We start from the raw sequence: 13,907 nt of genomic DNA, 5'->3' as shown, positions 1-13,907 counted from the left end.
CATCTTGTGTCATCTATGGGGACTGAGGTATTCCAGAATATGCCCTACTTTGCATGACGATACTCGTTTCTGATTGGCTACTGAATGGGCCTTTATTTCACCAGGTCCCTGCTGACAAATTCCATATACCCCACTGGGAAATGTCGAACTTCATTACTCTAACCAATGGGAATACAATTATATGATAATATTATCTCGAAACTGAACACCTATCTAATGTAGTTTAGCTAACTTAACAGAGCATATCCGATTGTGATACATTGGTGATAACTCGATTGTTAATGTCGTCAGCTGGATATCTGTCAAGATGTCCATGAAACGGTTCTCTAGCTATATGGATGAAGTAATATCAGAAAAACGGTCAAAAATTATTCCAGTAAAGAGGAAGAAATCGCACAATGCATCTTCCAAATTCGACGTGACTATCTCGGGCATAAGGGACAGAACACATTATTTGAGGAATTTGGTACGTTGCATTTAGCTCAAGTTCTCGGTATCTTTTAAATGGATCTTCGTATGGTGTGTTTAACATCACTATCAACACACGAGCTGTGAAATCGACAAGGTCACTGACCACTACTGGTACAATTATACTTCCATGCTCTATTCCTTCTTGGAATAAATGACTTATAGAAACAGCGCACACTACCTTGTATACGTCTTAACAAAATAACAACTATACATACCTTGACAACATCGTACGATGGCTGCGTAATGAACTCTTCAAACACGAGAGTGATCAATGTGTCTCCGGCATCAATGATGTAGGTACAGTACAGGTTGTATTTGTAATTGCCAGGGTAGTTAGGTGATGAGATAGAGCCAGACGAGCCTGTGTAGCGCCCACCGCATCCTGAAGTAGATACAATAAGACTTCTGTGTATGGCTTGTTTACAAAGTATTGCCTTAGATCAAGAAATTACAGAAATCCAAGAAACTGAAAACAAATGACAATTGTGTGTGAATAAGTGAAAGGTTAAAAATTTAATCCAAAAGGTAACAACATCAATTAAAATGTGGAAAGATATTTTTCTCTGCTAATCAATGCATAACTAGAGTTTAAGCTGAATGTAAATGTTGAAAGGTATAACAATGTAACTTTTGCTGAAAGGATTTGTCCTTATATTACCAAAGTAAAAAGGTTTACTGATACTTTCTCCTCTGTAACTAAAGTAAACATATATGTTGCACCATAAACCAATGCTGATGTTGCACCTTGACGGTGGATACATTAGGATTCTATGGCCTCAAACTGAGAAAAAAGTATATCTGTCATATCTAAAATCTGTCAATTTACAGGACGGAAAATAAACAACAGTTTATCAGTTACTTCACCAAGTAAGGAACTCTGAACAGTCAATAAGATGTATGTTGGTAGCAGTGACCAGGAATAACCTTTTGCAATAATTACCCAGTTATAAAAAGGGAAGAACAGGTGACCTATGACACTGGGAGTAGTTTTGCAGAGTTGCGCCCCTTAGTTGTGAAAGGATCTGTTTATCACGATTTTGAATCAAAGATTTGAATTCAATATGAACCTTGATTAGCACCATACTGGTATTTGTGATGTTAAACAAAGTAACTTTTGGTTCACTTTTGACTCTAAACGCTGTTCTGAGCTGCGGAAGTACCAACTCGCACACTCACCATGTTGCTATGACTGTGCCAAAGTCAACCATAACAGCCGTATATGCTTTTCAATTCTTTTTGAATGAAATAATAATTCTTGTCATTCTAAATTGTTTCACACTTAGGCAAAATTTCATCTTGATATAACAAGAAAATCTAATATTAGCAATACAGCTTAGTTTCTAGAATGTATACTGAAATGAAACTCAGTGTATATCAGTAATGTGGCCTTGTCATCTACCTCACAAATTGAGGAAAGTGGATACTATCATACTTCTACTCTCTACTAACAAGAGGGATTATTGACATATCCATAACGGAGAGATTTACGTTTTCTGTCCCTAAAATGAAATTCAGGTTTCTTTAAAATTTAAAATAGTCATCATAATAATCAGATCTGCAGGTTTCCAAATCATCTTAACTACCAAATATGTACCAAATAAAAATAATCAGTGAAAATGTTCACTGAGACCCTTGAAAATAAAGGTCAATATCAAATCAATACAGTGTGGTAAGCTCGCCACTTTAATTCTTGGACCTTTTAAAAACATTTCAATAAAATTCATGCAGTGCAGGGACTCAATTGTTAAAATGTTTCTTTGAGACATGTGTCCTAAACATTGACGGACATTTCAGATGAGTGTTGCGACATTTATTGCAAATGTAAAAACATGGACAACTGATTTCTTAAAATGTAAACTGAACCAAATTAAAAACTTCACAATCCTAAAATTTTAACATTTTGACCAGTTATCAGTGTGGGCCCTTATTGTGTATTTAAACAGTAATGGCCACGTATTGTCTTCAGATAACACCCATTTTTGTCCAGGTGAATCGATCAAAATCATGTGCACAGCACTATAGTGGCAAAAGTGTTTTTTCACGTGCAACTGGTCACGTGGCCATAATATCGCACGTGTTTTCAGCCATACTTGTTAGCGGTCATTAACAAAAAAAGAAAAACACAAGAAAACAAAAGTCTTTACGGCCATTTGTCATGCCACGCCTTGGAAATGTGCAACGTGAACGTGCCATCATCATATTGCAGACGGGAACGTCCGTAGCCGAAGTCGCAAGGACGATGGGTTGTAGTCGACGGGCTGTTTATGATTTACAGACGCATCTACAGCAAACGGGTACCACCGCTGATCGCCCTCGGCCAGGTCGACCACGTGTGACGTCACATGCAGAGGATCGTCAGATTGTCTTACGTCACCTCTGTAACCGATTTTTGACGGCTACATCAACCTGTTTAGGGGTAGACTGAGTGCGCAAACTGTTCGAAACCGTCTGAGAACTGCTCACTTTCAAGCACGACGGCCATACTTCGGGCCGATTCTGACTCAATTACACAGACGTCAACGTCAATTCTGGGCACAGCGACACTTACGATGGACTCAGAGGAATTGGAATCAAGTCGTCATCCTGATTTAATCTTCGATTTACTGATGGTAGAGGAAGGGTGTGGAGGCGCCGTCATGAGCGTTACGCCCAGTGTTGTGTACAGGAAGTTGACAGATTTGTAGGCGGAAGTGTCATGGTGTGGGGTGCTTTCTGTGGCAATGCACGTTCCAGGCTTCTTGTCATCCGTTGCAACCTCAACCCTGCTGCTCACCGCGACCAGGTACTGGCACCAGAACTTCTGCCTTTTATGGCAGCACATGGACCCGGTTTGATCTTCCAACACGACAATGCCAGACCCCACACAGCAATTTGGACAAGGAATATCCTGCAGAATGCGGGAGTCAACGTCATGGACTGGCCGTCAAGGTCTCCCGACCTCAATCCCATCAAACACGTCTGGGATGCTCTTGGCAGAAGTCTGCGCACTCTCCAGAACCAACCACAGAATTTGCGAGATCTTGCCACCATTTTGCAGCAACAATGGCGTCGTCTTCCCAATCATGTGTTCACAAGCATCACAAGGTGCATGCGGAGGCGTTGTGTGGCAGTTGTCAACGCACATGTTTGCCATACACGCTACTGAATTTGTGTGCCATCAGATTCTCGTGCTTGGGACTTATGATTTAAACTGTTGATGTTATTACCGAATACCGTAGGTGCTTGAAACAAATTATGGTTGCCACCGTCAATTAAAATCCTTCTTTGGACATTAATGATTAAAAATTACCTTCTCTGATACATTTGTCCGTTGTATATCATATGTGGGATTGCTTTTAAAAATTTGAAGTTTTTAATTTGACTCAGTATAATAACCTGTAACAGCATTGACGGACATCAGAATAATGACAACAGTAGACGGATGGGTTATCTTGTATACCAAATGAGGTAGTCCTGATGAGGTTTAGATATTCTACCACCATTAACAAATTTAAAAGATTAAATGTTTCGAAAAATTCCATAACATACTTTGAGCGATAGTCAACACATTATTTTGCTGGTTGTGTAAAGTTGGATGTGTCCTGCTTTGGCCCATCCAATTTGCAAAACATCTTTGTTCAATGAGCCGTGAAGGCAGCAACCCGTATATATATATATGTTTTTAGAACAAAGACAAACCGTGAGCAATGTCAAAAGCATAGCGTCAACCAATTAATCCATCAGTGAGTCACTGATCGTGGTCTTCTGACACCGGCAGCAGTGCCAACAATACGGAAATGTTTGGCTATATGTTCTGAATGAAAACAACATGTTACTGAGGGAAATATTACTTAACAAAAAGGAAAGTATTTTGATGTCGATACATTTTGTGAGATAGATTTCGAAAACCTAACACACATTGTAGACATGTACTCAGTGACAAAGTATATATTTTGCTTGACCTTTAAATCGTCACGTGCCATGTAAAAAAATCTGATGGTCCATTCTCACCCTAGGGGGCGCTGAAGTCTAAAGTAAATGCGATAGTTTACATACATACTGTTGTGTCATTAAAAGCCTGCGTGTAATATTATGTGTCTATAGTGTTTTCAAGCTAAGAGAAAACTGCTTGTTTGATATGGTGACTCATCAGGTGGTATGCGGGATGCTGCCCTTACATCTTTCCACCGTAGGTAGTAACCTATATAAGAGCTGTACAGTGATCCGTTGCAGAGTGTTTAAACAAGCTCAGACATGTCAGGGGCCTTTCAGACGAGTCAATGATGTAGGGGTGATTCATTCATAAAACACACTAGAGGCTCAGTCTAAGTATGTATTGTGACCACACCTATCACCCCTCGCATGGTTGTGATGGCAAATGTCAGATGTTTGAATGGAAACGTTTATCACCTGCTCACAGTGAACTCATCCTTTTTTGTAACCCTTTATAAACTGAAGAGCGGCATTAAAATTTCATATTGTTGTCTGCCAACAGCCGAGACGGACGTTGTGTAAATTTAAGCTGTTACACAGTGTGTTACCAAGGTAATTGAATGTTATTCCAGTCTAAGTATGTATTGCCACACCTATCACCCCTGGCATGATTGTGATGGCAAATGTCATATGTTTGCATGGAAACGTTTATCATCTGCTCACAATGAACTCATCCTTTTTTTATTACCCTTTATAAACTGAAGAGCGGCATTGAAATTTCATATTGTTGTCTGCCAGCAGCCGAGACCTACGTTGGGTCAATTTAAGCTGTTACACAGTGTGTTACCAAGGTAATTGAATATTATTCAAGCACAAAAACCTTGCTTTCAAAGATATCTTTTAAACACTGTTACATGGTTAAATAAGGAAAGTGAAGTATTTTATGGTTGAGATAACAAAATACGATGCTATCCTTATGATACATTACTAGTATAATTCGCAACCGAGACCACAACATCGCACTTAATCTGTATTTATGAAGCAGAAAGTCTGTTGCTAATTTTAAGAACTTCTATAGTTTGTTTTATTTTGTTTATAGAATGGAATCGAAACAAAACTATCCGAACAGTGTGATGACACTGTCTGAGTTGGAAAGTTTGGCCACTGTGAACAATTGTACAGATGACCTAGACGTAATCTCAAACGAATTGAATTATTAACACCAAGAGTGAGTGCACATCCTGTATCTACACCAGTGTCGTCAATAGGTAACATCTGTAACATCTGCCAGAAGTCCTTTAAGCAGCAGAAGGGATAACTTGGAAAATCATCGCTGTCACCTTAAACGGCAGCGATCAACACCTACTGGCTCGGAACCGAAACGTCACTGCTTACAACCACTGTCAACTGATAATACACTCCACCTGCTCCACCTGCTCGACTAGCAACCTGTAACCGGTAACTGACTCGAGGTATCATAGCAAGCATGCGGTGGTCTACAGAGGACCACAAGTTATTTCTCACTTTATTGACAACTTGCTGGTGGAACAGAAGGTAATTAATAAGTATCTGAAGGACATTGAACCTGTGACACTGACTGGAACTGACGAAAGAGTTTTTCAAATGGCTGATCAATGCCACATATGTTGTCAACCATTCAGTGACCAGTCATGTAAAGTTCGGGATCATAATCACGTGATGTCTGGTTATAATTACCGTGGAGCAGCACATCAGAAGTGCAATCGCCAATACCAAGTTAAAAAGACAAAAGGAAGAGATGGGAAGAAAAGGGAAGAATATTTTATCCCTGTTATCTTTCACAATCTCCATGGCTATGACAACCACTTAATCATGAAAGAATTAGATAAAACAGTCAATCAAAAACTCAAATGTCTGGCTGACAATCTGGAGAAATACATTTCCTTCTTAAATGGAAAATTGAAGTTTATCGACTCCTTGCAGTTTCTGAATTCACCTTTGGAAACTTTGGTGGACAATCTGAGGGCTGAAGGGTCAGCAAAATCTAAGATCTTTAGGGATGAATTTCCACATGAACAGCACATGAGCTTGCTATTCAGAAAAGGAGTGTATCCCTACGATTTTATGATGAATCCTAAGGTGCCATGAGTAAACTTCCCACCCAAGATCACTTCTACAATACTTTAACTGATAGTTCTATCTCTGATGCAGACTATAAACATGCACAGCAGGTTTGGTCTACCTTTGATCTCAAAACCATGGGATACCACGACCTGTATATGAAATTTGACGTGTTACTGTTAGCTGATGCTTTTGACAACTTCAGGGATACAGCTTTGGCCTTTTATGGTATAGATCCAGCTAGCTATGTATCACTACCAGGTATGGCTTGGGATGCTATGTTGAAAATGGGGAATGTAGAGTTGGAACTCTTGACAGATTTAGACATGCATTTAATGATAGAAAAGGGATTGAGAGGGGGTATTTCCATGATCTCGACCAGGTACGTGGATGCTAACAATCCACATGTCAAGGACTATGACCCTAATGACCCTAACTCCTATCTCATCTATCTGGATGCCAATAATCTCTATGGTCATAGCATGTCTCAGTGTCTCCCTGAACGAGATTTCAAGTGGGTGGAAGATGTTGATCAATTAGATGTGACAAGTATCTCAAATAATGCAGATGTTGGATACATATTAGAAGTAGATTTAGAGTATCCCAAGGAGCTACATGACAGTCACAGTGATTATCCGCTAGCCCCTGATGCCATGTTAGTTACTGACGACATGCTCTCCCCTTATACCCAAGAGCTTAGAAAACAGCTGTGCATTAAAGGTAAACCCTCGGAGAAACGTGTTCCCAATTTGTATGACAAACATCACTATGTGTTACACTACATAAATTTGAAGTTTTACCTCAGTCAGGGTATGAAACTGACGAAAACCCACAGAGCCATAACAGATAATCCATTAACTAAAAATTCGTATCTTAGGTGCTTTCATTTTTCTTAAAATGTATCCAATTGACAACTTTTATGAATACCAAATCAAAATGTTATCTCCCTTGTGTCAGCATTTATAATATGACCATGGTCACTCATTTGTCACTTCGCAATAACCTTTTAATTACTTTAAATGAAATGGTTCAAACTTATCTTAATACATTTTTGTTACAGAAAATAGAATGCATGCAATTTTGTTTTAATGCAAAGGAAGGGAAATGAACGAAAAGTGTCAACATTGATTATGTTTGCAATTTGTTGTGCCAACACAAGTATTATTGCACCAGAAATATATCAGAACGCTTACGTTTTGTGTATGACTGTGTATGTTGTTGAATTTTATTTATTTTGACACAAAATATTAAAATTGAAAACATCAATTTACTTGGAAGTAGTATTATGCAAAAAAGTGCTAAGTCATGATTTCAGCGCCCCCCTAGTGTGAAAATGGACCAACATATTTTTGTAAGGAAATAATTTTTGTCTTCGAACCATGCATTTACTTGTCTGAATCTCTAGGGTGAAATAAATCGCTCCCATCTCTTGGACTTTTATTCATCAGATTAAAACTTAGCAACGGTAGGTGACGTTAGAAATTTTTGAACATGCTAAAATAATTCCGCCGTTGCGCTGCCTGAGCGAGCAACGGGGCTACATTGGCAGTACTCCGGTATGGCTTCGTTAATGTTGGTAGAGTACCGGTAGGGCCCCGTAATGGATCGGCGGCTCTCTGGTGGCCTCAATGTGTATCGACGTGATACCGGAGCTCCATCGTCACACCGGTAGTGCATCGGCAGCGCAACGGTATCACTCTGATATAGCTCCGGTCAACAGTGGTACATCGGTATAACATCGGCGGCGGATCGGTAACATTAGGGTGACAAAAAAGTGTTATTCGGTAGCACATCGGCTCTTATATCGGTAGGACAACGATAGGACAACGGTATCACAACGTGAACGCCGATACTACATCGGTATTGCTACGGTGCTTTCTCGCCGGAGCTCCGCCGATTTTCTCACCGTTGTTAATTTTTTGCTCCGGTTTAGTCCTGGTGAGGTACATCGGTAGTGTGTGACAGGCCCTTTACATCACAAGCAAATAAAGCCCTAATGGCAATATACAGGTATCAAAAGAGAGTAGGAAATATTATTTGTACTGATCTTTTCAGGATTTTTGATGCAATGGTTACACCAATATTGTGCTATGGGTCAGAAATCTTGGGAACAACAATTGTAAAACTACTTAAAATGTTCAGATGAGGATGTGAAAATATTTCCTGAAAGTTGGTAAAAGTACATGCAATAGTATGGTACTGGGTGAATGTGGTGGAGCTCTACTTCAGCTTACATACATGTCAAGGGCAGTTAAGTACTGGTGTATATTAATCACTCCAGATAGATATAGGCTACCTCATCAATGTTATTTAATGTTGAAGTCTCTTGATGATGCTGGGAGAGTCATATGGGCTACACATTTCAAACATATTCTATTTCAATTTGGATTTGGTTTTGTATGGATTAGCCAGGATGTTTGGAATATTGACATTGTTATCAGATTATTTAAGATAAGACTTCTTGATAATTTTAAACAAAACTGGTATTCTACACTAACCTCTTCTCATACATGTATAACTACACTACTGCCTAGAAGTTCATTCCCCTTACATGCATCGCCAACACGTTACACAACCAATGTGCAAGCCGTTGACCACTTGTGTGGAACCAGTCCGCCACGCGTGTTACATCCGTGCGCATCGCATTGAACACGGGTGTGCACCCTTTCGTCACTCGAGTGCAACACGTGACATACTCATTACAGGTGAAACAAACTTTTGACCAAAGGAGGACCCATGTTTAGCTAAGTGAGTGAGTGAGTAGGGTTTTACGCCGCTTTTAGCAATATTCCAGCAATATCACGGCGGGGGACACCAGAAATGGGCTTCACACATTGTACCCATGTGGGGAATCGAACCCGGGTCTTCAGCGTGATGAGCGAACGCTTTAACAACTAGGCTACCCCACCGCCCCCATGTTAAGCTGAACTTGAAGGTGGTAACAAGGAAAGAAATGTTTGATATCCTGACGAAAAATGTCAATACACATTGTATCATATGTACTTGCTGATGTCTCGTTTTTAGATGTGATGGAAAATGTGAGTACTGTTGTGGCTTCTACATGATGTTTGCAATGGTGAGAATACATGATCCTGGTAAATGTTATTGCTATTCAAGTGCTTTTTTAAAATTTTGACATTTAAGGTCTGTAGTACGACTTTCAGTGATCATGTTTATGAGGTTTGGCGGAGCATTGTTTTTATTGGACCCTAATTACTTTATGATGGTTGGGTCTCTTTGTCAACCTCTCGTGAAGCATGATGCACAACTTACCGATTACATGTAAGACATGAATGTTTTATCTCACACTCTTACTTCACGCATGGATAGATTCGAGGAGAGTATGGGCAGATTAGAAGACAATGTTTAAAAAAAGCTAAAACAGACGTTTAATGCCAAACTGATAGAGAATCGGGAAGATGTGACTAGGAAAGTGAAGGAGGTGCACGACAGACGAGACATACAGCATATACAGTGCAACGAGAGAGACGTGCTCAATAGAGAGATCAATGAGCTGAGAAACAGAGCTGTTGGTAGAGATGAAGACATATAAAACTAAACATTGTGCTCAGGAATGTTGCAGAAACAGAGGGTGAGAATGTTAGAAATAAAGTCAAAGCCATGATCAAGGATGGTTTGAAACTGAGAGGTAAAGTGATAGACAAAGCTTTGAGAAAACTATCGACGGATACTCGCCACCCAGGGGTGTTAAAATTGAAATCTTGAAAGCTGGGAGATACGAGGAACTATAGAAACGTCTATGTTATGGCCGATAAAACCCGGCAACAACGCAAGTACGAATCAAATCTGAGAACAATAGCTACTGTGGTGGGGGGTGACAAGCTCTCGGTGAGGGGTGCACAGTTGCATCTAACACGATCACATGATGATAACAAACACACCGTCAGAAACACGGACAGAACGGATCGAGGTGACAGTGATATTGACAACCACGATAGAGGCAACAGTACACATGTGCATGACTGTCGGGAGACAGAGAGCAGGCGAGACTGGCTTGATGGAGACAGGAGACCAAGAGCATCCAACAGGAATGGAGGGGACAGGAGATCACCTGCAACACAGACCGGGGACTCTCATCCATGGAGGCAGGATGGTAGAAGATAGGCATTCTGCGGGTTCACGAATGTTGCTGGCTGGACAATTCTGAACAATAGTCTCATATTACGCCGCGAACTGTTATAATCCGGTGACTTAGATATAATTGATATAGCCGAAACTCACCAACGTCAAGACGACGAATTGACAATAAATTGATATACATGGTTCGGACATAACATAACTTTATTGCATAACTATGCTAAACATGGATCTGGAGAAGTAGGATTTCTCATTAGGAACTCTTTTCTTGATAGTTTTAAGAGTGTCGGTATTGAAAATAAATCCAAGGAAGGTATACTTTGGATAGAGCTCTCAGACCATAGTAACAGCAAATTTTATATTTGTGTTTGTTATCTTCGCCCAGAAAATTCGACAAGGCATGTCTGTGCTAGAAAACATAATTGGGGCGAACCGGAATTTGAGCCCACAATCATGGGTTTCTGGCCTGCCCAAGGGACTCGTTATTAGAGTGGACAGTCATGTTAGAACCAACAATGTTGCTGTTAGGGAGAAGGTTGTTGTTTATGCATCTAAGTACTGTACTTCGAATGTACCAGGTGATTTTCTTACATCTAATGATTGTCGTAACCAATTGAATGATATCATTTTACAACTTGAGGCTCCTACTCACTCCCAGATTGATCTCGATACTTGATCTGACAGGTTAACTCGGTTAGTTCATAATGAAATGCACGAGACGTAAAGTTCTCGCTCATATGTTCCTTTTTGGAAGAGGAGTAATAAAAAGAGGCGAGGTGGAAAGGTGGAGGTTTGTTTTGGAATGCAACATGTGAGGCGAAAAGAAAGTGGTGTAAATGTAAGCATGGACCCGGCAGAGTGAGTCTTAAGCATAGTTTTGTTATGAGGAGAAAGGAGTTTGATAAGCCTGTTCAAACAGCTAAGCGCGATATGTGAGTGAGACTAGCAAACAAAAGCAGAGAGACAGAAGCAGATTCCAATGAAAGTTGTGTTAAAGGATGGTACAGTGAGTGAGGAATGGAATACAGTGCTAGATATATGGAAGAGAGATTACTGTCAGTTGCTGAATGGGAATGCTGGATCTTACAGTGAAATTGTGCATAATGACAGACAACATGATGAAGATGTTCATGTCCTTTTCAATGCCAATATCACAATGTTTGAAGTAGCTAGAGCTATAGACAGAAGTCACCGTGGCAAGGCACCTGGCATAGATGGTATTCCTACTGAATGTATAAAATCTCAAAATGTAATATCAGCAATGCATAAAATATTTAACTTTTGTTTAAGCACTGGTAATATTACCACAAAGTGGTCGATGGGAATAAATAACCCTATACAAAAGAGCTGTACATTGAACCCTACAGATCCCTTATCGTATAGAGGGTTAACCCTCACGAATGCAATTTTCAAGATGTACTTTAATGTCCTTAATCAAAGATTACAATCTTGGACAGAATCTAACGGTGTATTGAATGATGCCCAAAATTGTTTTAGAAAAAAGAGGTCCACTATGGACCATATTCACACAGTATGTTCAATTATAGAAACTAGAAAAAGAATGAAAAAATCATGGTTTACTTCTCTTATAGATTTTAAAAAAGCCTATGATTTCTATTAACAGAAATCTGCTATGGCAAAAACTTCACAATGTTGATGTAAATGGAATCATGCTAGTAGCGCTTCAGTCACTTTATGTTAAATGAAGAGTGAGAGTAAATGGTATGTTTAATTTACATCCTGGTTTGATGTTAATCGTGGCTTGAAACAAGGGTGTTTACCGTCTCCTATAATGTTAATTTTTTTCATCAATGACTTGCTGAATGGTATGACTGAATCCAAACTTGGCATTAATATTGATGGTACTATTATTTCTGCCTTAGCGTATGCTGATGATATTATTTTATTTGCAGAATCTGAAGATGACTTCAACAAATTGTTACACATATTGAATAACTTGTGTGAAACCAATGATGCTGTTATTTACGCTAATAAGTCTCATGTTGTACATTTTAGAAATCCTAGCGTCCCAAGAACCACACAACAGATTTGTATGGGTAGTTCGGATTTAAAGCCCCATCTGCGGTAGGAACTACCGCACTCTAGTGGGCGGAGCTTATACGAGTGATCTGACAGGTCAATATGACGTCATGATAACACACACATTTCACTGGTTATTACGTAAACGGGTGACGTCATGTAAACACCCACCCACGTGGGCCGTTTGACAACAAGGACGTAAGTTTTAATGGTAATAAATATCTATCAAACGATTCCAAGACTTTTCAACAAACGCGTAGGTCTTTGGTTTCAAAACCCACCTGCCATGTCGTCTTCACATCTTCATAAAATGATACCGCGGAATGTCCACGATATATCCAACGCAGTCCATAAAATGATACAGCGGAATGTCCACGATATATCCAACACAGAAATTATAGACGTTCTTGTTCTGAGCTATTCTAGATCTCCCGACGACAACGAATTAATACGTTTGTCGTGATGAATATGAACAGTGTAATTGAACAAAAACAACAACATAATATGTGTCACGGCACCAATCGTTATCCTGTGGTGTACGGTATATCTGCAGTTTATAAATAGCATTTCTCACATATACATGGTAATCGGTGATTTCAACAGTGTTTTTCTTCGTTGTGTTCGTCTTGCCTTCATCTGGAATCTGGATGACAACGATCGTGTAAAAACCCCTGGTAATGGTCAAAAATATTTTCACGTGATCAAAGTAGTTTTTTTTGTCGTTTCCGTGACATTTTTTCATTGCCCGTAGCAATGTATTTTGGCACACTTGTCACACTTGTCCGATGAAGCTCTTCGTGCCGAAGTAACTCGATCCGTGAAACTTGGCGGGTCCCAGTGACCCAGATCCCTCTTGATTGGCATGCCAAGGTTCATTTGCATAAGGCCATCCATATTTTTTGTATGTGTTTCTCCCCTCAAGCCTAAACTAACCAGAGAGCGACCGGACGAGATAAAATATATATTACTTATCAAAAAATGTCTTTCAATACTTGTGTAAGTTATTTTATGACATTTAAAAAAAGAGTTTAAACACTTGGTACTAGAATCTAGTCTATGAATTTGTTTATTATGTAGATCGATTCGATTCTTTAATAAACAAAGGAACAAAGATAAAGTTGATCTGGTTCTTTTATAAAGTTGAACTAGTAGTATTTCTTTTAATAGATCGGTGCGCAATTTTCCACAGCGGCAGCAAAATTAAGACACGAAAACATTATATTATTTCACGTCGCAATGGAAATAAGAATATTAAAATACGGACAGCCTCACAGACTTCGAAATGA

The 13,907-nt window shown here is 39.5% G+C and overlaps 1 protein-coding gene across 1 annotated transcript in view; it reads right to left on the bottom strand.

Moving 5' to 3' along the window:
• LOC125381585 (cubilin-like) overlaps nucleotides 1–13,907 on the bottom strand; it is a 212,522-nt gene that overhangs the window by 81,624 nt on the left and 116,991 nt on the right. Inside the window, exon 5 of the mRNA XM_048398646.1 lies at nucleotides 687–853. Within this exon, the coding sequence (XP_048254603.1) occupies nucleotides 687–853 (167 nt within the window). The remainder of the gene's footprint in view (nucleotides 1–686; nucleotides 854–13,907) is intronic.

This window comes from Haliotis rufescens, unplaced genomic scaffold (assembly GCF_023055435.1).
Source record: "Haliotis rufescens isolate VD_foot unplaced genomic scaffold, xgHalRufe1.0.p SCAF_18, whole genome shotgun sequence".
Taxonomy (NCBI): Eukaryota; Metazoa; Mollusca; class Gastropoda; order Lepetellida; family Haliotidae; genus Haliotis; species Haliotis rufescens.
This window is presented reverse-complemented; position numbering and strand designations above follow the sequence as displayed.